The sequence below is a fragment of the Dermacentor andersoni genome, chromosome 8, assembly GCF_023375885.2.
Source record: "Dermacentor andersoni chromosome 8, qqDerAnde1_hic_scaffold, whole genome shotgun sequence".
NCBI classification, from domain to species: domain Eukaryota; kingdom Metazoa; phylum Arthropoda; class Arachnida; order Ixodida; family Ixodidae; genus Dermacentor; species Dermacentor andersoni.
This window is the reverse complement of record NC_092821.1, coordinates 153110955-153137989: the sequence shown is the minus strand read 5'-3', so window position 1 is coordinate 153137989 and position 27035 is coordinate 153110955. Positions and strand designations below refer to the sequence as shown.

Sequence of the window (27035 nt, the reverse complement as noted above, 5' to 3'; positions counted from 1 at the left end):
GAAAAGGCCCGTAGTTTCCGCAAAGCCGCGGTGATTGCGGCGCTTTCTACTGTTGTAGAGCAAACTACACGATCCAGTCGGCCAGATCATGACACATCAAGGGATGGTATGCAGAATGCCGCTGCACAGCTATCTGTTTGTGCGCACACTGAACCGTCTCTGTCCATGAAGAGTGTGTGGCGATCAGACAGACATTCTTCAAGAAGGTCGACAACAACAGCTTCAGTACACAATTAACCCGGTTGTAGCAGGAGCCTACTTGCTTTTTCCTATGTAAATGGAGACCAGCTGAGGACTCACGGAGTTTCTAGAATTTAAGGCCAAATCTAGGCTCATTTTGAGGGACTGAACTGGCGTAGGAGAGCCGCCCATGAAACTATACAAAGCTTTCGTCAAGTGCCAAATTCTCTTCGGGTTGGTAGGCTGTACTGACGCACTTCAGTACGTGGTTGAACACAAAGCCAGTACTTCCGCAGCTTGTCACTTTGAGAAAAAGTGTTGTCACAGAAATGAAGATACTGTGACAGCGCCCAAAAACGCTGCCTGGACATCACAGAAGTAAAAAATAGTGTGCTGATAATGCACCTTCTTGACCAGTATGACTGAATACTACTCTTCTTCACTAGGCTCATCAGCACACGCATGGCAAAGTATGCTTTCATTTCATCTGGTGTTGCGTCATGCCAAGTGGGACCAGTATGCAAATGCTGTTTCTCGTATGTAAAAGTGTTTATGGGCAATGCAATGATGTTGACTTTAAGTTGGATGGCTCGCTTGACACCTGGTCGACCACTGAAGGGGTGCTTCACAATGTTCTCCACTGCATGACCCTCTTTTCATAGCCAATGGTCCAGTTTTGGCGCTTTCGAAGGAGGCGGCGAAGAGTCCAACATATCTTGCACTGAACATGAATTCTGTTCATCACTGTTTCTCTAGTCACTTTTGTAATCCTTGTCCGCTAAACGAACATCTCCATCACAGATGCCACTCTCAGCATCATCGTCGAACACAAGTTCCAGAATTTCTTCATCCATGAATCCTTGCTTTCTGCGTGACACCATGTTTTGCATGAGACGGGAACGCAAACTTTTTGCTGTTTGTTAAGGATACCGTCATCTCGGAGAGTGAACAACTACGTCTTCTGCTGAGTGACATCTCAAGCAATAAATATACAATCCACTATGTGCTGCCATCTATGAAAAATAGGCAGAAACAGCTGTTCTTTGAGTGGCCAGCGAATTGCTAGTCACTCCGACTTTAGCCTTGGATGTCGCGACTGGCGGATTGCCGGCTGTGGAATCGAATGGGTTGATGGTCACACGAACGATATCAGTTCAACCTACCAACTGTAACTAACCTTTTGCAAAAGCTGCATGGCAAATGCAGGTGACTGGGTTTGTCTATGTGCTGCCATTATGGTTCTTGCAGCAATGCAACGTGCATGCATAAACAACACCAAAAATAGATAATTGGGAGCCTGATTTCACGATACAGTATGGAAGATGACTAGGCCCTAACAAGTAAAATGGACACACAAAGCACTAAGTTCCAACTCCTCTTATTTAAGTATCTGCATGTTATCAAGCTGACAGGAGTAAAATTTGTGTGCACATATGTAAATAAAGTAGCTAAAAGGCAGATCTGTGAGTACAGTTTATACCAATTCACCAAAACTTACACACTAAAAAATAGCTCTAGAGGAAAGGAACTTAAGACTCACGCCAAAGAGTTGCCTCAGGTCGGGGTCCCGAAATCTGAACGGGATGTTTGAGACATGCAGCCGCTTGGGCTGGCCGTTCTTGGCTGCCTCCACGACTGCCATGCCAGCGGCTGCTGCGGCCTGGGCCCCTGCTGCCTGGGCACCGGTAAGTACCACTCCTGTGGCAGCACCATTGGCATCGGGCTCGAGGTCAGTTTGCTGTCAGTGGCAAAAAAAGAAAACAGACATGCGGACATTATAGTGACATCAGACCCTACCAGCTCACTTGCAACGACGAGGTAGCTCTTTTCATAGCGCAATTGTAAATATTTAGCAAGGTTATAAGGGTTGGGAAATGTGCAAAGGTGTCCATTCTATCAACCCACTAGATAACATTATGCCAAAATGACATCATTATAGCATGGACATGGCTTCTTTACCAATACAAGGGTGTGACATGCCGGTGTGACACAGCACACAAGGCAATGACTCCTGGGCAGAGAGAACAGTGTGCTGGCCTGATGAGGAGCACCACCAGTGGTGATGGAGGTGTCTCATCCTGATGGTGTAAGAGGCGAGACACCATTGGTGTCAGCCAGCGCAGAGTGAAATATTTTATAATGTAACTTGAGGCTTACAGTCCGTTCCGCTCAGACTAGTGCATACACACAGGAGAAGCAGTAGTTCACTTTCAGCATGTGCATATGAAACATGTGTCCACCTAATTGCTATTGCAATTCAAATTAAGCACGTCAATTCTCCTTATTCTTTCCCCTGGACACGGTTGTATGTGTATCAGAATGCTAAACGATTGCTGGGGTCACACCAATTCCTTTCACTTTACTCCAATCTGCCCTCCATCAGTAGCTCTCATGAAGCTATGCTGCCATCATTTCCATGCAATTTAGGATCAGCCAATTGGCACAATGAATGACAAGAAATAAAGCGAACTCAAGAAAAAGAAAATTGGGACTTTAAATACTCAAAGTTGCCTTGTCCCACGCCACCTGTACTGCACTGTATATGATCCCGAAGAAAAAAAAAAAAAAAAAAAAAAAAAAAAAAAAAAAAAAGGACAGCAAATATTATACCACACATCACTGAACAATAGAACAGCTAGCTTGAAGTTTGTAAGCATTTACTAGTAGTACATATTCTATAGGCTATGTCACATGGTTTACTATTCTGTCATATGCGACTGTTCGTTGCTCCACAGAACTGAAAACACACTAATGTATACAAATATATGGATTCATGGGGTCTACCACACAGGTTACGACATGCCATAGTGTAGGGCTTCATTAGTTTTGACCATCAGAGTTTTTAACGTGCCCGCAATGCTCAGTGCATGAGTATTATTGTAGTCTGTCACATCAAAGCATGGCCACCATGACCAGGCATTGGGCTCAGCAGCAGAACACTACAGCCACCTGGCACTGCACAGCATATGCACCATGGGTTGGCCACGAACTACGGACAGTCACTGATTTAAAAAGGTCAGTCCTCCATTGCTGTCACTTGGTGCTACAACAATTGTCGCATGTTTTAGCATCACAAGAGAGGGATTTGTTTTTACAGGTTTTGGATGAGAACATTAAACATCACAATTGGGGCACAAACAACACAATTATCTCACAGGTATTTAATTATCCCCATTCTTGCCTGCCTCATTTAATCCATGAAAAATGAAAACCGAGAAGGCTGTTGCTTAGAACATATCAAGTCTACAGGACCTCCGAAGGCCTGCACAGTGAATTGAGTACACAGGAACAGCCAAGAGGAAAGAAAATGTTCCAAAAGAAATTGAAAGCTTCTCTTACTAGCCACCTGTCCATAATGGCTGCAGCCTGCGAGCTCCACCGAGGCAAATGTATTTTCAACATGTGCTATGCACGCAGCCAGCTGCTCTTCTCCACAACATCTAGGAGCCTTATTTCACTCTCGCCGTGAGTCATAAACCTGTCTCATGTCACTGACTATGCCATAAGGGGCTGCAGTTTGATGTCGGGGGTGTTTTGACACAAAAACTTTGCGAAGTCAGGGTTTGAAGGAGTTTTTCAATAAATAAAGAACAGTCAATGAGTGTTAAGGAATTCAACAGCACTGACAAAGTCCTTTTAAGCACCACTATGTTAAGTAAACTTTTTAGATCGTACAAGAATGAAAAAAAAAAAAAAAAAAAAACATACATGAGAATGGCTTAGTGAGCAAATTCCCTACAAACTAAGTTTAATAAGGGCAATGAAAGAGGGCAGTTGGTGGCTATTCATTTATCCATGTCTTCCTGTTCCCCTCTATTCGTACACAGTGCAAGAGTATGAACACACACACAAAAAGAAACACCCCAAAGCTGCTGATCAGATGGGATCTCCTTGGCTTTAGAGTTTCACTAACAAAGAAAATCTACTAGGCTTAGTTGAAACTCTGCTGAAGCAGCTGAAAGCAACAAAGTTGTGCTTTTGCAACTTTCCTTACAAAAATAAAAATGAGCGCTAAGAATACCAGCACTAAGAAAAAAGCTCAATAAGCTTTTGTAGTGCCATTACCGTATGCGTGAAAATAGATGAAGGCAAGTAGCCATTGCTTAAAGCATCACAGACATCTTCAAAAAAGTAAAAGCTACCACAGAACTCTTGCATAAAAGGATGACATTTTACAAATATTAAGGTTGGGAAACACTTATAGGATATTGTCGCAGCTTTGGAAACTTGAGGGCCAAAGGCACTGGTCAAAAGGAACAGTAACAAGGATGGTCTTCTTAATACCGCATGCTAGTCACTTTACTGTTTCCTTTAAATGCAGACATATCATCATCCTAGCCTAACTACAGACACAGAATTTCCCTCCCAAAGGAAGCATTGTCCCAACGCACAACATAAGAATTTGTGTGCACAAAACATTAACACTCAATTTGCTTGGATAGGCACAGCTTCATGCGCACCACGTTGGGTAAGCGCTTGCGGCACCGCCAAGCAAGTTTCACCATCTGGCACGAATTCATAGCTTACGTTCAAGCACTGGATCACTCTGTATGGCCTCAAGTATCGTCTTAGTAAATTTTCAAAGTCTTCTACGGGGCACTGATATGCAAAATTGAATAGAATTCTGAGGTTTTACATGCCAAAACCATGATTTGACTATGAAGCACAGTGGGGGACATCAGATTAATTTTGACCGCCAGAATATCTTTAAAGGGACCCGAACCACCCCTCGGGCTTGGTGAACTAACACAGTCCACAGGTAGCATATGCTGCTGTGAACATCTCTGCCTAGTTTTGCTGTCGTACGTGGTGTGTGGAGCTAGCAAGCGGATCGTGAAGTCACCATTCTCTTAAACGCTCTCTTTTCAACAGATCGCCTTGTCTGCGCGACGCATAGACCAACGCCGGATCAAGCTTGGTACAGAGTCGGCGTTGATATCTTTCAGCATGGGGGAAGCTTGTACTTGTGAGTGTTCGATGTGCAGTCAAACTTCCCGGAAGTGGAAAAACTGGGCGACACCACGTCGAGCACGATCCTTGCCAAGTTGAGCTGCATTTTTGCGCGATATGGAATCCCAGTCGAGGTATGCAGTGACAACAGCCCCCAGTTCGCGTCTCACAAGTTTGCCACCTTTGCATCCAGGTACGACTTCAAGCACGCAACATCTAGTCCTGGCTTTCCACAGTCCAATGGACTAGCGGAGAAAGGCATCCAGTTCGTAAAACAAATCATGAAAAAAAAAAAAAAAACACAAGACAATCACGACGACTTCTGGTTGGGCCTGCTCAGCTACCGATATACACCACTGGAGGACAGTCGTTCCCCAGGTGAGCTGTTGCAAGGCAGGAGACTGTGAACCAGGCTTCCAGACTTCTGTCTCATTCACACTGCCGACTTGAGGAGGTCGCGCGACCATTTGCGACTCGTGATCAAAAAGCGACCGAAGGCGACTGATGTTCACACCGGCAAGCCCGGCTGAGCGTGACCCGCAAGTCGCAATCCCGGGGATTTTCGTTCTCAGCGAGAACTCTCGGAATCTATGCGGAATATGCCGCGCCGTGGGAGGAGGCCGGATGTAGACACATGAAAGATAACTTCCGGTGCGCCGCTGATTGGTTTATCAGTTTTACGGCCACGGTCGCACGACTGAAAAATCGTGCAGAGAGCGACTGGCCCAAAATGGCCGCTTTTCGAGAAAAGCGACCGTTTGCGACCAACTTGGTCGCGCGACCACTGTCAGTCGCCGGGGTGAATGAACCCTTCAGCTCACAACCTAAAAATTTTGTGTCTAAGCATTGACAACTTGGCACCCACAAAAAGGACCTACCAGTACTCTGAAAAGGGGATGTGGTGAGAATCCGAGAAAAAGCATGGACCCGCAAAGCGCAGGTTGTGGAACCGGCAGCGCTGAGATCCCATCGCATTGTTACTAAAGGTGACCAAGTACTTCATTGGAATTGGGGACACCCGATTCCAACGCGATAGCCATTTCGACACGATGACCTCGACAGCGATGAGCCGGTGACATCCCCAACTGGAGTGCACGCAAACCCGACTCAACTTACAACACCACTCCCAAGACTGTCTAAGCGGATAACTCGTCAGCCAAAACGGCTGCAGTACGACCACAGTTTCAATCAAGTGCATCGTTTATATTGGCTTTAACAAACTATTAAACAGAGGAAGATGTATCGTGCAGACTACGCATGCACCGCACGTATCAGCTTGAACTGACTAACAGCACGAAGATTACGGCAACAAGTGCCTGTGAATGCCAACTATATATATACCCTGGTTGTTTCCTGAATAAACATTTTTTTCATTCTTGGATTCCGCTGAACCGATACAATTTGCATTTCAATGTGGGCTGTATGTGTGAGAAGTCACAGTAATGACATAAAATGTCCAGTGTTACAGATTTTGAGCCAAGTCTTGGGACATTGGTGCTATCGTACCTTTTAGGAGGGCTGCATCTCAACCTGCAATGCAAAGTAATCTATGCCAAGTGACAGCATGAGAAATCACATACAAGTGTGGCAATGCTGCTCAACCATACAACCATAAAGTTCTTATGCTGAAATGGATATTAAGCTGCTGCCCCCCGTTGTGTGCTCTGAATGAAAGCATCTTTGCCCGCTCACGTCACTGACCATAACGAGAAGTTTGGAGTAAATATTTTTTTTTTTTTTGCTAGCTTAGCTGTTAGCTCTTTGCACTAACCCTATTTAAGGTATCTGAATGAAACCAATTTTGAGTGTGACACTCAATTTTACGTTCCCTCGGCTGTTTTACTGCTGTTTTAATGTAAAACCTAACGTGCACACCATCGCATACATTCTTTGCAGCCTCCTCTACAGAATACTGCGATGAACACGTGCATTCGCTGCCGCTTGCGCGGTAACTGCAACAAACTGCGCCCAAGTTTTATATATTGCGTTTCGACGCCAAAGACACACAAATGCAGAAAAAGCCGTGCTGCACACTCGAACCTATCAGCCTTGTAAGGAAACCTACGTGCACTTTTTGGACGGATGTGAGCAGCCGCATATTCCTGCGTGCACGCCAATCTAAGCTCTTCCGAGGTGAAAGTGATACAGTTAACTACAACTCCATGAAACTGTTGGCTTGCCTTGCCTCTTAAAAGTTCGTGCTTACGTAGTGCGCACGCTCGCCGTTAACCACACCGCCCGATTTCCCGGAGGCCCGTCACCCCCCATAGGTTCACGAGTGACGTCACCCCACAACGAACCCCGCACGCGACGCGCTGGTAGCAACGTGCTAGCACGCGCAATAACGTAAGAACTTCGCGGCAAGACCTCGGCAACATAACCAACAAAATCAAACAAAAGAAATCGCCTCGCGATGGCAACTGAAAAAGGAATCGGAGATGAATTCCCAAAATCGCATTCGCAGAAAAAAAAAAAAAAAAGAAATGAGTCCCACAGCTCCAGACACTTCTGGTTGTTGGAACGCGGATTTATTTTTCTGACTGCCAACTCTCGCAAAACTCGCATACGCACATTTCAGGCTAAACAAAGGAGCGTCGTCACAGAGGACAGGGCAACGGATCCACACGGATCCAATGCAGACAGCGTACCATTAAGGCGTCACGGATTGGATAACACGGCTGGCGAGGAGGGGGGAAAGTAAAAACGAGTAGCACGGTCTCAATTCTTTTTCTTTCTTTTTCCCGGAATGTAACGAACAGAGACGTCGCAGCGAGGGTCGACTTGGCAAGTGATTGAAGGATTTAATGTAACCAACGAGCGAAGTACTAGGTCGAGAATTGGACTGACGTAACACGCGCGACCGAGCGAAAACGTAAGCAAAGTACTAAGGCTGTGAGCGCCAAAACGGACGCAAACAGCCGCGAGAAGCGACCACGTTTGTGAAATCGTCGCCGTCGTCGGCAGCGCCTTGAAGCAGAGAAAGCAAACATAAAAAAAAGAGAGAACACGCACGCACAGCCGCGAGTATCGTTGCTCCCAAGCTAGCACGCGATTGTTCGCCGCGATAACAAAAAAACACGCAGCAACGGCGACAGCCGGTCGCGCAGACCGAGCAGCCTGGCGGGGGGGTACTGCTGCTGCTACTTGAAGCGAGCGAGGAAAAAAAAAGAAAGTAAGAAAGGTGGAGGGCTTTGTAGCACTCACTGCAGCCTGGGAGTCCACACCGAGTGCCGTGGAGGTTCCGTTGGTGCTCGGGCCGTGCAAATCTAAGCACGGCAGCATGTTCATTTGTGGCGCGGCCGCTACAACGACCATTTAGACGTGGCCTGGCTTGTCCGGGGGGCCCTCTCAAGAGTCGTCGACTGAAACGGCAGCGGCAACACACAACTCCGACGCGGCGCGTTTCTTTTTCGCACGGCCCGGCAAAAGCCCGAGCGAGCGACGTAGCAATCGACGCGCTTGAGGCGAGGCGGCTTCACACACGAATGTCGTCGAACAAAGATCCACGCAACGGTTCAAGTCACAGTTCGTCGCACGGAGGCCCCGAAATACAATGAAAAAGACCGACCGACCACCACAAAGACGCCGGCCCCTGTTGCCAGACGAGAGGAAATATACACGCCAAATTTCACAGAAAAGAAAGAATACAGAAAAACATTGCGCTACACCCTGCGCTTCACCAAACCGCACGCTTAATACGTCATAAAAAGCGACTCCCGTGCTGTGGCGTCACCTATCGTAGTAAAAGCATACTATATTGCCTCCAAATTTGCTAGAAAGCATAAAACACCGCAAGTATCCCGTTGAAAGGTAGCGCGTGTACTGATGTGTTCGGAAAGATTTTGTCAGAGTCTGTGAGTCTACATTTAAGCTGACTTCTGCAGCTAAGACGAATAAGAAGCTGCGCTCGCTCTCGCCAACAAAACGCGATTCATGAGAGCGCAAACAGCACCAAGGACGCAGAAAAGCAATCGCACGCAACAAAGACAAGCCAGAACGAGCCGCTTCGTCGGCTGACGCTAGGGGCAAGAGAAGCGTGCCGATCGGTCGTCGCAGTCGTCACCATTTTGAACTGGATATTCACGAACGGAACACCACACAGGGTTTTTTATCTGCACCAAATTTTAGAAAATTGCATGTGGCAGATAGTACAATTCTAACCCTTGATCTAAATTACTCGATTAGGCAGGCATTACTCATAACAGAAATTTAAAAAATGCTTAATTGAATAATTAACGTCGTAAAAAGTCGTGTCCAATGTATTTTTTTGCGCTGTTGAAGTGACCCAACTACCTGTTTCTTTTACCTTTTGGTTGAATTGCCCATGTATAACTTACCATGTTTTGAATCTACTGTAACTTTTGCTGAACTCTTGTTTTGTAAAATCTCCCCCTCCCCCACTTAATGCCCTTTGGCGCGTGTGGGTCATCAGCAGCCTGGTTACGCCCACTGCAGGGCAAAGGCCTCTGCCATACTTCTCCGACTACCCCGGTCATGTACTAATTGTGGCCATGCTGTCCCTGCAAACTTCTTAATCTCATCCGCCAACCTAACTTTCTGCCGCCCCTGCTACGCTTCCCTTCCCTTGGAATCCAGTCCTTAACCCTTAATGACCATCGGTTATCTTCCCTCCTCATTAAATGTCCTGCCCATGCCCATTTCTTTTTCTTGATTTCAACTATGATGTCATTTACACGCGTTTGTTCCCTCACCCAATCTGCTCTTTTCTTATCCCTTAACCTTACACCCATCATTCTTCTTTCCATAGCCCGTTGCGTGGTCCTCAATTTAAGTAGAACCCTTTTCGTAAGCCTCCAGGTTTCTGCCCCATACGTGAGTACTGGCAAGACACAGCTATTATATACTTTTCTCTTGAGGGATAGTGGCAACCTGCTGTTCATGATTTGAGAATGCCTGCCAAACGCACCCCAGCCCATTCTTATTCTTCTGATTATTTCAGTCTCATGATCCGGATCCGTGGTCACTACCTGCCCTAAGTAAATGTATTCCCTTACCACTTCCAGTGCCTCGCTACCTATCGTAAACTGTTGTTCTCTTCCAAGACTGTTAAACATTACTTTAGTTTTCTGCAGATTAATCTTTAGACCCACCCTTCTGCTTTGCCTCTCCAGATCAGTGAGCATGCATTGCAATTGGTCCCCTGAGTTACTAAGCAAGGCAATATCACCAGCGAATCGCAAGTTACTAAGGTATTCTCCATTAACTCTTATCCCCAATTCTTCCCACTCCAGGTGTCTGAATACCTCCTGTAAACACGCTGTGAATAGCATTGGAGAGATCGTATCTCCCTGCCTGACGCCTTTCTTTGTTGGGATTTTGTTGCTTTCTTTATGGAGGACTACGGTGGCTGTGGAGCCGCTATAGATATCTTCCAGTATACTTACATATGGCTCGTCTACCCCCTGATTCCGTAATGCCTCCATGACTGCTGAGGTTTCGACTGAATCAAACGCTTTTTCGTAATCAATGAAAGCTATATATAAGGGCTGGTTATATTCCGCACATTTCTCTATCACCTGATTGATAGTGTGAATATGGCCTATTGTTGAGTAGCCTTTACGGTATCCTGCCTGGTCCTTTGCTTGACAGAAGTCTAAGATGTTCCTGATTCTATTTGCGATTATCTTAGTAAATAGTTTGTAGGCAACGGACAGTAAGCTGATCGGTCTATAATTTTTCAGGTCTTTGGCGTCCCCTTTCTTATGGATTAGGATTATGTTAGCATTCTTCCAAGATTCCGGTACGCTCGAGGTCATTAGGCATTGTGTTCAGGGTGGCCAGTTTTTCTAGAACAATCTGCCCACCATCCTTCAACCAATCTGCTGTTACCTGATTCTCCCCAGCTGCCTTCCCCCTTTGTATAGCTCCCAAGGCTTTATTTACTTCTTCCGGCGTTATTTGTGGGATTTCAAATTCCTCTAGACTATTCTCGCTTCCATTATCGTCGTGAAATCTCTATAGAACTCCTCAGCCACTTGAACGATCTCATCCATATTAGTAATGATAGTGATGGATTTGTCTCTTAACGCATACATCTGATTCTTGCCAATTACTAGTTTTTTCTTCACTGCTTTTAGGCTTCCTCCGTTCCTGAGAGCATGTTCAATTCTATCCATATTATACTTCCTTATGTCAGTTGTCTTACGCTTGTTGATTAACTTGGAAAGTTCTGCCAGTTCTATTCTAGCTGTAGGGTTAGAGGCTTTCATACATTGGCGTTTCTTGACCAGATCTTTCGTCTCATGCGATAGCTTACTGGTATCCTGTCTAACGGAGTTACCACGGGCTTCTATTGCACACTCCTTAATGATGCCCATAAGATTGTCATTCATTGCTTCAACGCTAAGGTCCTCTTCCTCAATTAAAGCTGAATACCTGTTCTGTAGCTTGATCCGGAATTCCTCTAGTTTCCCTCTTACCACTAACTCATTGATCGGCTTCTTGTGTACCAGTTTCTTCCGTTCCCTCCTCAAGTCTAGGCTAATTCGAGTTCTTACCATCGTATGGTCACTGCAGCGCATCTTGCCGAGCACGTCCACATATTGTATGACGCCAGGGTTAGTGCCGAGTATGAAGTCTATTTCATTTCTAGTCTCGCCATTCGGGCTCCTCCACGTCCAATTTCGGCTATCCTGCTTGCGGAAGAAGGTATTCATTATCCGCATATTATTCTGTTCTGCCAACTCTACTAATAATTCTCCCCTGCTATTCCTAGAGCCTATGCCGTATTCCCCCACTGACTTGTCTCCAGCTTGCTTCTTGCCTACCTTGGCATTGAAGTCGCCCATCAATATATATAGTGTATTTTGTTTTGACTTTACCCATCGCCGATTCCACGTCCTCATAGAAGCTTTCGACTTCCTGGTCATCATGACTGGATGTAGGGCCGTAGACCTGTACGACCTTCAATTTGTACCTCTTATTAAGTTTCAGTCTTTTCAGTTTTTTAAGCGTGTGGGTACTGAATAAATAAACAAATTAGTTACACCAATTAATTTTAATGAATACTTTACGGCTCATACATATTTCAATGTACGAATTTTAGCCAGTGAGCATGCAAACCACATCGACTTCGATCGAATTTTCAAGACTTCGCCGGTGTCCAACGAAATCTATCAGCGTTTTCTTAAAGAAGTAAGTGGAAGTGCATGTTTACTGCAAGTTTGACAGCGCATACCTCCAAACCAAAGCCATCCTCAAAATTCGTTCTAAGTCTATATGCCGTGTATATTCACTAGCTGAAATTCGTAGATTGAAACATGTGCCGTAAAGTGAATCATCGATATGTTAGAGTTGCGTTAATTATCCTATTAAGCATTTTGATTTCTCATAGAAGTAATGGCCGCCTCTTCAAGTAATTTAGATCAAGGGTAAGAATTGTGCTTTCTGCCACAGGCAATTGTTAAAGAATGTGGTGCAGCTTGAAAAAAAAAATAAACTATACGTTCTATGATAACGGTGGTTTGTCGCTACCATCGGACTCTTAATAGTTGACGCGTTTGTCGGCCTGCACAGAAGGCGACGCTTGGAGGCTAGCAGTGCAGCTTGAAAGGAACAATTTGTTAGGGTCAAATCCAAGCAGATGGTATTCTCATTGAGATAATAAGTAACGAAATGGAACGAGGATGGACATACAGTGCAGACGACCCCGCTAGCAGCGTCACCGAGTGCGACGCAAAGTAGAAGGCCGAAGTGGCTTGGTATGGGCACACGGTGGGTTCGACCTACACAGGAAAGGGGAGATCTGGGGGAGGCCTTTGTACTAATGAACTTTATTAGTCTGACCATGGTTATGCAGCAGCGTGGTTCAGTGACACCAGCACTGTAGTGTCGACTTGTCATTCTCTCGCGTTAAATGAAGAACCAAAATCTCTAAGCCCCAAGAAAAAATATGCTGCTAAGTGTCATCATCATTATCATCATGCTATTTTATGTCCACTGCCTGACGAAAGCCCCTCCCTCCGATCTCCAATTACCCCTGTCCTGCGCCAACCGATTCCAACTATAGCGCCCACGAATTTCTTAATTTCTTAACCCATTTTTATTCTTCTGTGAATTTCCTTCTCATGATCAGGGTTCCCTGTGAGTAATTGACCTAGGTAAGTGTGCTCCTTCACAGACTGTAGAGGCTGACTGGCGATCCTGAACTTTTGTTCCCTTGCCCGGCTATTCACGATTATATTTTTCTCTTCTGCATATTAATCTTCAACCCCACTCTTACACTCTTTGTTAAGGTCCTCAATCCTTTGCTGTAACCTGTCTCCAGTGTTGCTGAACAAGACAACGTCATTTGCAAACCGACGATTGCTGAGATATTCGCCGTTGATCCTTACTCCTAAGGCTTCCCAGTTTAATAGTTTGAATACTTGTTCCAAGCCCGCAGTGAGCGCGTTAAATAAGTAACGGTTTCCAGGAAAAAATGTCCGTTTCTGTGTCCAGGAGGTGGATGTTTCATGACGTCACGATACACCAGCTCGCTCCGTTTCTGCAATCGCTGCAACACCAGCACGCAAACAGAAGGCGCGCAGCACTTTTATACATTTATATTATTTTTGGTGTGTGAACAACGTCATCATATCTAACCTAACGAGCAGATATTATTAGGTGCCATGTGTCAGCACTCCTTTAAAGGGACACTAAAGGCAAATATTAAGCGAAGCTAAAGTTAAAGTTACAGAGCTTGAGAATCTCTAAGGCGTCAGTATTATCGCGAACAGAGCCTTAATAATCGAGAATTCGAGATAAATGCACGACATGATTAGAGACTCCCCCGGGGCATTCAAGTACTTGCGCGATGACGAGAGCACTCATCAGTGAAACTCTGTTCCTAGTAGTGAACCACTCGTTGCACAACATCATTGCATTGTAAGACGAAATAAAATGCTACTTGTCCAGTTCTATTTGACTTTTAGAAAAAAGAACCCATTGAAATACCCCGGCAAACGACGCGGGCGGTCGGAAGGTGTCGTTTTGGCTCGACTCCGGGCCGCCCACGCTTTCGTGTTTCGGTAGTTATCGCGTGGTGCTGCGCGGGTTTTGCTGGCTTACGAAACTCGCCCCAACTGCAAGTAGCGAAGAATTCAACTTCCACGTGAGGACGCGGGATGCCCGAACGGTCTACGCCACTCGACCACAAAGCAACTGCAGCGGCGAATCCTCCGCTCCGTCTTTGCTCGGTATCGCCGTCTGTCGGGAGCCGTTTTATTCACAGACGGCAGCAAAGGGTGGCGATGGCGTATGCAACGTCACCACTCCCTCGGTTCGGTGGCGGGAGATTTGAATTTCCAAATAGGTATTCAGACCATTCAGATGCAATTTTCTCAAAAGCGTTACGTTTTCGCGAGTTGGTTGTACATGGTTCTCATTAAACTTTTGCGCGCACAAAGACAGGACGTCGAACGAAGAAGGGACACACAACGTGCGCAAACTTCAACTTCAAACTACAATTTTCTCGTAAACTAAGTCTTTTCTTGGCAAGAAACAAGCGTTGCAAGGTTTCTGGAATAGTATTTAAACAGTCCACGTCGACTTCGCATTTGCCTTTAATGTCCCTTTAAGGTTTCCAAGTTTCACAATGATCGATATTGTTAGTTTTTCTTCTCTATAATCGACCAGCCGCTAGAGCTTAAAAGCTTATTTTGGAAAAGACGTGTAGAACAAGCGAAAAAAAATTATACAGAAGGGCGCCGACTACAACTGAGCGATGCCGTAATTTAAGCCAGCCTCTATAATTTAAACATCAACATGAGCGACGCCTGACGAGGTCAGAGGGTGGTCGCGGTGTCGACTGCGCTCAAGGAAAAAATACAAAAGAAGCCGGTGTCTCTTGAAAAGGTTGGGTTCACGCGCCATACTTGAAGCGGCGCTTCCCTGCATGGTGATCTGTGCGCGCTTTTTAAAACAAGCGGAATGATAGGAGATAGTTTTGCATGGACGTACACGTGCTACAGAGGTTAGTCTGCAAGTTAACTATTATTCGCCATCTTGTGAACAAAACAACGGAGGTGGGAACACTGATTGCAGCATCTGTTGAGCTGCTTGTTCAACCAGAGTGGATTGAAAAGACCAGTACTGCACGAGTCCCTTCACAGAACGAAAAAAAAGAAAGTTCGACACACCTTCACGAAAGTTATGTCGCTGCCAAAAGTATTGCGCAAGCTGATGAACAGTACGTGACACATAGGCTCTATGAAAAGGCACACTGCCTGACCCATCGCCCACGAACGTCACTGACTGCAAGAAGAGCTTCGCGGACTGTCGTCACCATCGTATCGCTCTTCCAGTTTCCGCAACCATAAGAAGCGAGAGTGCGGCACAATTCTTATCGAGGTGCGCAGTTGCTTTCTTACCGGCCGATGTTTCGGCAGTCATGCTCCTTCGCCAGACACGGGTGTTCTTTCGGAAAGTACCACCAAGTGGTCAGAAAAGTACCAAGAACGCGAGTTTCCAGAATGAACTCCACCGAAACGCCAGCTGGCTGTCACGGTACAAGCTTCCTTTATAGGAACTCCACGCGAGGGCGGGTCGAGCAGAACTGACCCAGCCCGACCGCCTTTACGAGCGTCTTGCCAAGCGGTTCGGGCGGCGCACGTTTTTTGAAGTGGCTCCGCCTGCTTGCACGAGCCCGACGGCATCGCGGCAAGCAGACTGGGCAAACCGTGCTGATGCAGTATACCACGGCCGCAGTCATGTCCAGGCGGGGGACCATGGTGCAGCTCGAGAGTCGGTGCACAAGGGCACGTCCTGTGGGTTGCTGCTGCATGACGATCTAAGGTCAAAACGAAGCACAGATACGGGAACACCGAAAGACGCACAGGGCGCTGTGCACGGTGAATGGCGCCCTAAACGACTTCGGTGGAAAACTACGCGCTTCCTGCCGCACTTAAGAGGGAGCAGGACAAGAGCTTTTGTTGGAAAATAACCGTGGATATATATATATATATATAGAGGAAAGCCGACTAACAAATTTTTGCTTTGATACCTAACCGAAACGGACCGCTGTTTCTTGGAGCTGCTTCTATATGTATAATGGAAGCGCGAGCACGAAAGCTTTCCGAAAATTATTCCGAAACTGTTCTCATTTTCCTTGCATTCCTTAAACACCGCAAATGTTGAATCGAGAAGAGAGACAATATTCATTAAAAATGGCTATTGTGATGTCCCATTGGTATTGTTCGCTGCTGGCGGGATCTTCCGCTGTTCTGTGATTAAGGGAACGCCATAATGACCAGAAATCAGATATGCCTCTAGAGTCGCTTTCCCTGTTCGGTCGCAAAATACACAATTATTTGACCACTTTCTCAGTTAAAACGCTTCGTGCGAACTCGAATCACCCGAATCATCTCCCAATGTCCACGCAGTGTTTCAGAGATAAACAGGATATCCGACGGACGCCATTTTCGATGACCTATACCACGCATGTCCAAAGGATATCGCACATGGGCCTGTTTCGGATATCCTACCGCGCATGTCCCAATGTTATCCCACATGGACCTTTTTCGGCATACACGTGAATATTTGTCTTCCGAGAGGCTTTGTCTTTTAGTTCCTTCGAAACAGAATTTTATTTACTTGATGTTCGAATTATAATCCGAAGCTATCATATGTGAAGCTCGTGTGTACCCTGTACTTAAAAAAAAAAAAAAATTCGGGCTCAATTTGGAAACTTCAGATGGCGGAACAAGCCACTCGCTCTTGGCCCGTGGAAGAACGAGGAGCACGCTGCAAAAATTATGGTTTTACGTGCCAAAACCACTTTCTGATTATGAGGCACGCCGTAGTGGAGGACTCCGGAAATGTCGACCACCTGAGGTTCTTTAACGTGCACCTAAATCTAAGCACACGGGTGTTTCCACCCCCATCGAAATGCGGCCGCCGTGGCCGGGATTTGATCCCGCGACCTCGTGCTCAGCGGCCCAACACCATAGCCACCGAGCAACCACGGCGGGTGCAAAGCACACTGCACTGCCGCGCACCCGTGCGTGCACGCGCTGTGCCCGTCGCACAGCGTGTGCTGCGACCTAAATATACGTCATAGCAAACGATGTGCAGAAGGCACTGGCATATGTTCGTCAAATGTAGGCAGCATGTCCTCATATATCGCGGACATGCAAGGGATGTCCGCGGGGCGCGGGAAGTGCGGCCAGACGGTCGTGCGAGGGACGTTCGCCGGACGTATTCGACGGATCCCTAGGATATTGTCACGTGTTAGTGACTGTGAGGAAAGCAGCCAAACTGAGAAAGACGAAATTAGCGTTTTATTGGTCGAACTTGTGCCCTCAAAAACAGGCTACACTCAAGAAACGGCGACAGCGGCGAACGCAGTCGGCGATCGTCGAAAATCTGATCAACGGGTCAAGCGCGTCGGTTTTCGTACATCAATCGTCAAATGTTCCAGACTAATCGCTGGGAACCGCGTGTCTTCCACAAAGTTCTACACCATTCGCGTCACGCGATGAAACCAGATAACACAAGGTCCGGCGACAACAGACAGCGGATAGAAGCATCGACAGCATTCCAGAAACTTCCGATACATGCAGGCGCGTCCCGCGGTGTGCGATAACATTTGTTAGGCGGCGAAACATGTCGCCCGATAAAGACAAACAAGTACACGTGTCAATATCCATGTCGCGGCTGTGGATTTCCAAAGGATATCCATAGGGCATCATTGCTGCTGTTGCCTCAACACATGTGACCCACACCCACGAGGGACATTGGCCACACTGTAGTTAATGAAGAGTGCACCCAAGTGACCCAACAAAAGACGAAGAGGGGTAAAAAGCAAATAATCAAAAACGATACATTAGGCAACTAAAGCATAACAAAAACTTTTCAGAGGGCTCATTCATGAACATCGAAAAAATAAGAATAAGGTACATCCCGTTCGGTACCCTAATAGCGTAATCTTCCGGAAGCTTAAACGAACTCATGCAGAACAGTAATGATGGACCCCTGGCTTGTGCCTAAATGACAAGCACCAAAAGACCATTTATTTGGTGGTGAAGTGTTAAACTAAAATTACCAGTTTTCATCATCCCTACAACACGTGTACTCGTTTATCTTTCTCAGGTGACCGCAGATGTCACGTTGTAGTGACGATGAAGAAAACAGTCGCATAACTGTGAACGACGAAACTAACTTTTTATTGGGCGAACCTGTGCCCACAAAAACAAGTTACACTCACAGCACAACGAATGCGGCGAACACAGCGATCGCGGAAATCCGATCTGCGGTGCAAGCGCGTCGGCTTTTACACATGAGTCATCAAAGGTGCCAGAATAATCACCGGTGCCCGCGTGTCTTCCAGAAAATTGTACACAATTCGCGTCGCGCATACAAGCAATCAGATTACACAAGGTTCAGCGACAACAGCCAGCGGATAGAACCCTCGATCGGGAAACTTCCGATACATGCAGGCGCGTCCTGCGCTGAGCGATGACGTTTAGCCGTTAGTCGCCGTGGTTGCTCAGTGGCTACGGTGTTGGGCTGCTGAGCACGAGGTCGCGGGATCGAATCCCGGCCACGGCGGCCGCATTTCGATGGGGGCGAAAACACCCGTGTATTTAGGTGCACGTTGAAGAGCCCCGGGTGGTCGAAATTTCCGGAGTCCTCTACTACGACGTGCCTCATAATCAGAAAGAGGTTTTGGCACGTAAAACTCCATAATCTAATTTTTTTTTTACGTTTAGCCGGTGAAAAAGCGGTCACTCAAGAAGGATAAACAAGTACACGCGTCAGTATGAGAAACATTCTGTGGGAGGAGAAGTAGCGGTAACAAAGAAATGGTTCATATAGTTACAAAAAGAATACAGGTTAGTTATAGATAAACCAGACCTATGAAGGTAATAAAATATAGGCGGGGAAATCTACAAAGGAAGCGTGATGACGTCACTTCGTATTGTCGTGAAAGGCATTTGCTCGTGTTCCGCCGAAATTTTATATATCGAAAATCATCAGAGGAAACTAGGCCTAATTTATTAGAATTTAGAAATAAAAAGAGTTTAAGCCCACCTCCTGTTATTAAAAGAAAAGAAAGAAAAAGAAGAAACAAGAGAGAAAAAGAAAAAAACACACTTAAAACCGGACCATTTAGTGATGAATACTGGTTACACGAGCGGTCATCGTTATTTGCATCTTCCCTCATACGCGTAATAAACTGCAGCAAAATATGCACAGTTTGGCAGCCATCGACCAATAACACTGAACATACACGATAAGATCGATGCACCGCCAAGTACACATAATCATATTATTATTTGTGAAAAACTTCCATCAATGCTTTCGCCCTAGAGAAATGACAGACTGCTGCGTGTCAAGATTTTATGCATTGAATTTCTTGTGTTTAAATATTTAACAAAGATTTGATAGTGATTGTGTTCTTTATTTGAATTCATCTGCCCAATATTTCTTCATTTATGACAATATCTTATCTGCCTAAGCAATAAAATCATCTGAGGTCGACTGTCGCGCGAAGAACTCCGCTCCTCTCCCAAGGTGCACGTTCCAGCAGCGCCGGGATCATCTCAACGTCCGCCATGCTGGACGCACAGTCGCGTACCCATCTTGCAGCGTACTGCTGTAACCATGAATGAAATTGTTTGTGACCGTACTTGCGAGATGTTTACATACAAAGAAGAAAAATAGACGGCATTGTTTTCCTCACTGAGAGCTTGCTAGAAAGGCCGCGTCTATTGCGCGTGCGTTTTCTCAAAAATAAATATTCATGAATCATTATCATCATCAAAGTTGTAATTTGTAGCGCAGTAGAAAGCCCACCACTCCAAGCGTCTAAACGTACTCTCCGCAAAGCGAGTAGGAATGTATAGACCTTTGCACCGGAAGCCTCGAACCAGAGAGTCGGAAACGGATATCAGGCGCCCGGTAGCGAGAGTAGCTAGCGTCTCATAGTTGCCCTCTCTTGCTGGACTGTCACGCGCGCAGTTCCCGCATTGACTGCACGACGTTTTCGCGATTTTAAGCTTATCCGCACAGGCTTTGCGAACGTCCGGGTAGCACTTCACTGTGTACGGTTGTTCGAACAACCAGAAGAAGCGCAATACAGCAAGAAAAGTGCAGTGCAGCACGCACAATGTTCTGCAAGAGGACTGCGGGTGCAGCATGTACCTGTTGTATCGGTTTCCTGCCGACCCGGTACTGAAGCATCGCTGGATTAGCGCTGTAAATCGTAAGGGATTCGTCCATACGGAGTCGTCGCGCGTTTGCTCGATTCATTTTATCGACGGGAAGCGGACATCTGAGAATCCAGAGCCGACGCTTCAGCTCCGATACGCGAGGAAGGTCAGATGCGCTGTGTGTGTCTCCATCGTCAGCCCCTAATGTTTAGATGGGCTATAAATATGCAAATATGAGCCAACAAGGTCAAGTTTTGGCAAGCGTGATGACAGTGGTCGTTTTCGAATTAATCGTAGGTCGTGAAGGGGCGGCGGCGCGTCACGAAACATACATCCAAGTGCCGAAGCAGCGAGGCTCACACGTTGCGTTGGCGATAACATCGGTAATAAGCGCTCCCCTTTTATTTCCAGAGAGCAAAAGAAAACCTTGTGCCACAGGTGGCCCCATCTCCCAGTCGTCCTCTGACGAATGTATGCACAGACTGATTTTTCGAAATGCGCCGAAGCGCGTTTAATATCTGTTTATGTTCGTCTTCAAGTACTACACATAACGAAATGCATTTTTCGCAGGTACAACACAGCAATTAAAGTTGCAATGCTGGCTTGCAACTGATTTGCTCTGCAGCTTTTTCTAAGGTATGTGCCCACAGCTTATTAACAATTCGCAGCGACGGGCGCTCAAAACAGGAAAGTATTCGCCTTAATGCGTAAGCGGCACCTTTCAACACTGGTGATACTTGCACTAAAGGTCCAAAACGACGCTGAGGAGACTTAACACACGGAGAGCCGTAGGTGAAAGCGGCTGCAGCGCTGAGCTTGCTGGCGCCATCCGGCAGTCGCGCGCAGTCGTACGGCCGCTGCCAGCAGGAAAGTTTCCGTCTCGATGCGTAGCCGATGCCTCTCGACACTGGTGAGAATAGCACGAAAATGGCAAGGCGACTCTGTGAAGACCGAAGATACGGAGAAACACAGATGTAGATAGCAACCAACGTTTTAAGATCTGTTTGTTGATAGCAACAGCAGCGCTGAGCCGGCTGAGGCTGAGCAACGACAGTCCCGTATGGCATCGCCGCCAACCAGACGCTAGGCGGCGCCGGTAGTCCAAATATGGCGGCGCCCGTGGAAGCCTAAGTGCAAAGGTCTATAAAACAGAAATTTTCGATCTGTGCAGTCTCTTCTTAAAGCATGTACGGACTCCCGCAACACCGATTATGGAACACGACTGAGAAGCTGGAGGGGCACGAAGTCTCTATTTCTTTCTTTTTTCATGGCTATCACCTGATATGTTTCCCGTAGGCGCAGTCAATCCAAGCCTTTTGTTTCGGAAATTAACAGCGCAAAACAGACAAGGACGAACGAAGAACACGACACTGGCGCTGACTCACAACTGAAGATTTATTTTCCGCGTGCAGAGCCAGGGTTTGTTCCTGGCATGTGAAACAAGGTTTGCGTCCGCCGGACTTGCAAAGGATTTGCGGTTTCCTAAAGCCTTCGATAGGACACGCCAGAAGAATCGGCCGCATTCTGTGCGCGGAACGGTGGCGGAAAGCGCGCTTTTTCCAGGACTGTTAGGCGGTAGCGTGTTCCACAGAGACCACGTACGCACCGCAGGGGAGACTGCAAGAGTGGCGAGAGATGACTAAGAAGACCACAGAGTTCCTGTGGAATGTGGTGCGGCCGACACTTCCAAACAGGAAGAAGAAAAGGATAACACAAAGGAGGAGATACAAAGAGGAGGAAAGACAGGGAGGTTAGCCAGTGTAAGTACCGGCTGGCTACCCTGTGCTGGGGAAAGGGGTAAAGGGAATGAAAGGAGAAAGAAGAAGAAAAGAAAAAAAAGAGAAATCGGAAAATTCACGCAGTAACGCGATAGTACGCGATACAACACTCAAAGGCGGTCGCACAATTTGCATGTCCTTAAAAACTTCAGCAAAGCACTTAAGGCCTTGAGTGCCGAAGCCCGTCTGGACCAGTGTCCTATTTTACCCCTGTAAAGGGGCGATTGTCCAGTTTTTCGAGCGCGGTCACGAGCACTGTTCTTGGCACTTTGTAGCTGGGACAGTCACAAAGGAGGTGCTCAATCGTCTCCTCGCAGCCGCAGGTGTCGCAAGTAGGGCTGTCGGCCATTCCAATGCGCAATGAATAGGAGTTCGTGAATGCCACGCCGAGCCACAGGTGGCACAGAAGTGTTGCTTCCGCTCGTGATAACCCTGGTGGTAGACGGAGTTGCAAACATGGATCCAATCTGTGGAGACGTGCGTTCCTGAACTCATTGGTGTTCCACAGATTCTGCGTAAGCTCGCGGGCGAGGGAGCGAAGACTTGTGGCTGCGTCTGTTCGTGACAGTGGTATTGGTATAACGTGGGCACCATCGTGGGCCGATAACACAAGGTGAAGTTCGCATTCTAGGAGACTGTTCCGTTCCGGAGAACGTTCGAACGGTACTGTGCCTTGGCTCGAAGTTCGCCTTTGAACCAAAAGTGCCCCCGGCAGAGAAAGTTGCTTTTTCAAGGTGCGTCTCCCGGTTTGTTCCTGATGGTGAGTACGCTAGATGCGTGTCTGAATGCCTTGACGTTTGCGCTCACTCTACTTCGACCCGGCGTAACACTTCGCCTGTGAATTACGTTCTTCACTTTTTGGAGAGGAACAAGCTCAGAATGTGTGTGTCGGATAAAGAAGGAATGTTTGTAGTGATGGCGGAAGGTGTGTTTGCGGAAAATTCTGAAAAGGCTGTTTTGAAGAATTTTTTTGCGGATTGATGTTAAAGCATCTAAGGTTAAGCAGCAGGCCCCTGCGATGTTACAGGATAGAAATCTCGAAGGCCTGATGTATCGAGTCAAGAAGACTAAAGGTTTAAAACTGCAGGTATTTTTTTCAGCTAAACCCATAAACCAGATTTCCCATTCAGGGCCATAATTTCGGAAAGGGGGACTTGGCAATTGGTAATTTCGAGCTTGAGGTTAAGATAGCGCGGTTAAGATTTTCAAGACACAGAATCCTGGATCATGTTCGGCTTTGAGTATTGACGTTGAAGATATGTTTTATTCGCTACCGCATAATGAACTTACGAAGAGTGTCAGGTCTCGTGTGGTTAATGAGCTAAGTTTGTTGGGAATTGCGGGACATCTGTGGAGTCTTTTAGAATTGCCGGTTTATTTGCGCTCTATGTATGTTGAATGGAAAGGGAGCACGTTCTTACAAAAGTCGGGAATTTTTATAGAGTCGAGGGTGGCCCCAGCCTTAAGCCATGTTTTCCTTAGTCGAGTTTATAATTGCGTTGCCAGTAATTTAGGAAGTTTGGCCCTTAATGTATTTCAGTACGTTGATGATTTCTTGATCATCATAAAAAGAGAGAACCTAAATAGTAAAGTAGCTGGTATTTTAAAGATCTTTCAGGAACGCGGTAAAGTTTAAAATTTAGTTTTTAGTTGCCTGGCGAAGATGAGATTCAATTCCTGGATATTAGAATTGTGTTGGGTTGTAAGCCTCGTTCGGCAAAGGCACTTTTAAAGTTTTCCTTAGGACACTCAAAAATAGTAAAAAAAACGGTATTGTTTACGCCGCGCTGCGTGCGGTGTTACAGAAGACTTCTGAGCATTCGCTGAGGGAGGGTTTGCTTGCCCAGATTCAGAGATTACCGAACGTCGGTTACCTGGAAAGTGAAATCGTGAGGGCCTGTCATAATCTTAATAAGTGGGCAAAGGGTACTAATAAAGTAAAGGGAAAATCAAGGGATTCCACGCGCAATGAACGAAGACCAGTGGTGGTTCCATATTTGCACAAATTTTCGCACTGCTTGAAGAACGTGGCTACTAGGTATAGGGTGCGTGCGTGTGCTCACGTCCGCGCCCAACACGCTTGGTACGATCTGTTCTCGTTCGCACAAAAAATTACTGGGTCATCGCAAGGAATGCAGTTTATGTTCTGACAAGTTAAAAAACAGATACGTTATATGTAGACCTTCCGTTGTGTACAGGCTGCCCCTGTCATGCGGGAAGGTTTATGTGGGCCAAACCGGCCGCTGCGTGAACATTAGATTAAAGGAGCACTTGTCATCCTTAAAAGGTACGGCTGCTTTGCACTTGCCTTTGCATTGTAGAGAGTGTGGGTGCGACCGTTAGCGAAAAAAAAACGGGTTGCTTGTTCTGGCATAAAGATCAAACCACAAGGGAGATTATGGAAGCTGTTCACATTGATAGGGAAGGGTAAGGGTGCCTCAGTAGACCGTCTGTCACTCTTAGTAAAGAAAGGATTCAGAAATCTGGAAGGAAGTGTTTCACGGTAGATTGTTATTAAGTTTGACAGGGATTTTTTCTATTGGGCTTATGGTTTTTTTTATGTTTTGACGCGCTGGCTTTATCCACGTAATGACGCACTGATGTTTTCCACGTGCAGGGTGTCTACCAAGTTGACATTTCCAAATTCCCTGAGTTTTCCAGGTTTTCCCTGAGTACCGTTGCGAAATTCCCTGAGTGAGTCCTCCTTCTGCCACTCTTTCGCCCCACAGACCATTTGAAGCATCTTCTTGGTCAGTTGCACAATCCACGTCCGATTTTTCGAACTCCCTAAGGGCCGCGAGAACGTCCGAAATATCGCCCAGTTGGAAAAAATAAATGCATGTCATTTACTGCCCTTAAAGGCTCAAACCACCACAGGCGCATTCGAAAACGCTCTTAAGGCCTGTCGGTACATGTATTAGGAATATCGGTGCTCGTTCTGTGACAGGAGATACCGGGTGCACGAGTGTATAATTAAGGAATACATACTGTGTCCTGTGACAATAGCCCGTTCCCACACTTGTTATGCTTCACTGCAATACTTTTTCGTATGATTCACCAAGTAATATTTCTGTAAAGAGGCGAAGCTGACTTTCAGAAACCGGCATTAGCAACGCACCGTGCTTTCCAAGCTTCTAAGCCAATTGCGAGGACCACAGAGGCGGAGTCGGTGCCATTGCTGACAGCAGCGAATTATTTCACTGAAAAACACGGCACCCAACGGCAAAAAGCTTAATAGCGAACGTCAAAGCAGGTAGGCCTAGCGTTGCCGCAGTGGTGGCTACGGCTGCCAGCAGATATGCGTGCGAGAGCGCCGGTTCGAGGCGGCGAGGTAATCGAAACGGCAGCGGTGGTGGCTTTGATTAATGCCGTTTCGGACCCACGGTCACGGCAAGAAGTCCGGAAAATCGGACGGCAAAGGGTTCTTGCGTCCGAAGTTTCAGACGTTCTAATACATTAACTCTATGGGGTACGTGGTGGTGCCGCGAAGCCGTCCAAATTATCGGCCATCCGGAAAGTCGGTCGTTGACTGTTGTTAAGAATGGCGAGCTGCAAGGAAGAATTGCCACCCAATTACGACTGGGGGACAAGGCGCGCATCCCCCACTCTCCGTCGCTGCAGCTAGACTGCGTTCGAAGAAGCGGGCTTTGTGCTGAAAACCGCCTCCATCCACGAGTCCCATCTCCGTTGTGACGAAACGGGTTCGACGAACGAACTATCGTGCCCGAGGTCCCCAGCGCGAACCTGATTTTGCTACGCATGAGCAAGCCGCAGCGGGACAACGAGCTACCCAGAATGTCTCCGAGCTTCCCGGAACGACTCCCCTCTGTCGTCGGCTCCAGTCCTTCGCACCTGTGTGTTTGCGTGTGTGTGTGCGTCACCTTGTCGCGGGAGGCGGCTAGTTTTGCGATGACGAAACGAACATTCGCTGCCTTGCATCGCCGGAGGACCGAGTGTTTAAAAACGGCTGTTGGGCGGAGGCTCGACACACTTCTCTCGTGCAGTCAGGTTGGACTGACACTCTTTTTCTTAAGCAGTCATGTTAGACTGATTTAATTTCTGTAAATAAACCCATTTTCCTCGTTCTCGATGAGAAGCAGTTCTTCCCTTCATCAACGTCCTCAGCGTGTTTAAGTTGGACGACGGCATGGGCCAGCTACCTTCGAATTCATGCCGGACTCCAATCTTGGCAACGGATCTCGAGCGATGGGATTGAGCCCAAAATCCTGACACTGTGCACTGGCAACTCCTCCAGCCGACGACAGAGCGTCAAAAACGATTCATTGCGATTCCTGTCTGTTACTCAAGCCAGCCTTACCGCGACTTTCAACCCTTTCAATAAAATTACAGCTAATTTTCCCTGATAGAGGCACAAATTCCCCGAGTTTTCCCCGAGTTTTCCCAGACTAGTCAAAATCCCCGAGAATTCCCGGTTTTCGCGGTTTTCCCGGTTGGCAGACACCCTGACGTGTGTTTCGACAAATCACCAGGATGTCTCCTAATGCGCATGCACAGTCGCTTAGTTGTTGACATGTTGTTCTGTATTGGGCGGTGTATATAAATGCGATTTTCCTCAAAATAAATCTTCAGTTGCGAGTCAGCACCAGTGTCGTGTTCTTCTTTTCCTTCGTCCTTGTCCGTATCGCGCTGTTAATTTCCGAAACATGGATCACCACCGACTCGTCCAAGTCCCTCTTCTAGCCAAGCCTTTTGTGCAACGGTCAAGAAGGCACATTGTGGCAAGGCTACGCGGCACGCATTAAAAGCGTGACGCATCGTCGACATCCCGAAAAAGACGGCGAGAGAATCCATCCATGGCCTCCGAGAGGCTCTCCTCGCCCGATCTCGGATGCCGTGATTCATCAATGCCCCACTCCGTTAGTCTGCACGAAAGCAGCGTGACTTTTCAACACGTACTAAGTGAAAATAAAAAAGAAATTACTCTCTTACGCAAAGAAACATTAGCAACAGCGCA

At 46.9% G+C, this 27035-nt stretch overlaps 1 protein-coding gene across 1 annotated transcript in view; it reads right to left on the bottom strand.

Annotated features, from left to right (window-relative positions):
- The window catches only part of LOC126525985 (RNA binding protein fox-1 homolog 2-like), a 323725-nt gene that overhangs the window by 51863 nt on the left and 244827 nt on the right, over positions 1-27035 (bottom strand). The window contains exon 4 of the mRNA XM_055067939.2: positions 1721-1918. Within this exon, the coding sequence (XP_054923914.2) occupies positions 1721-1918 (198 nt within the window). The remainder of the gene's footprint in view (positions 1-1720; positions 1919-27035) is intronic.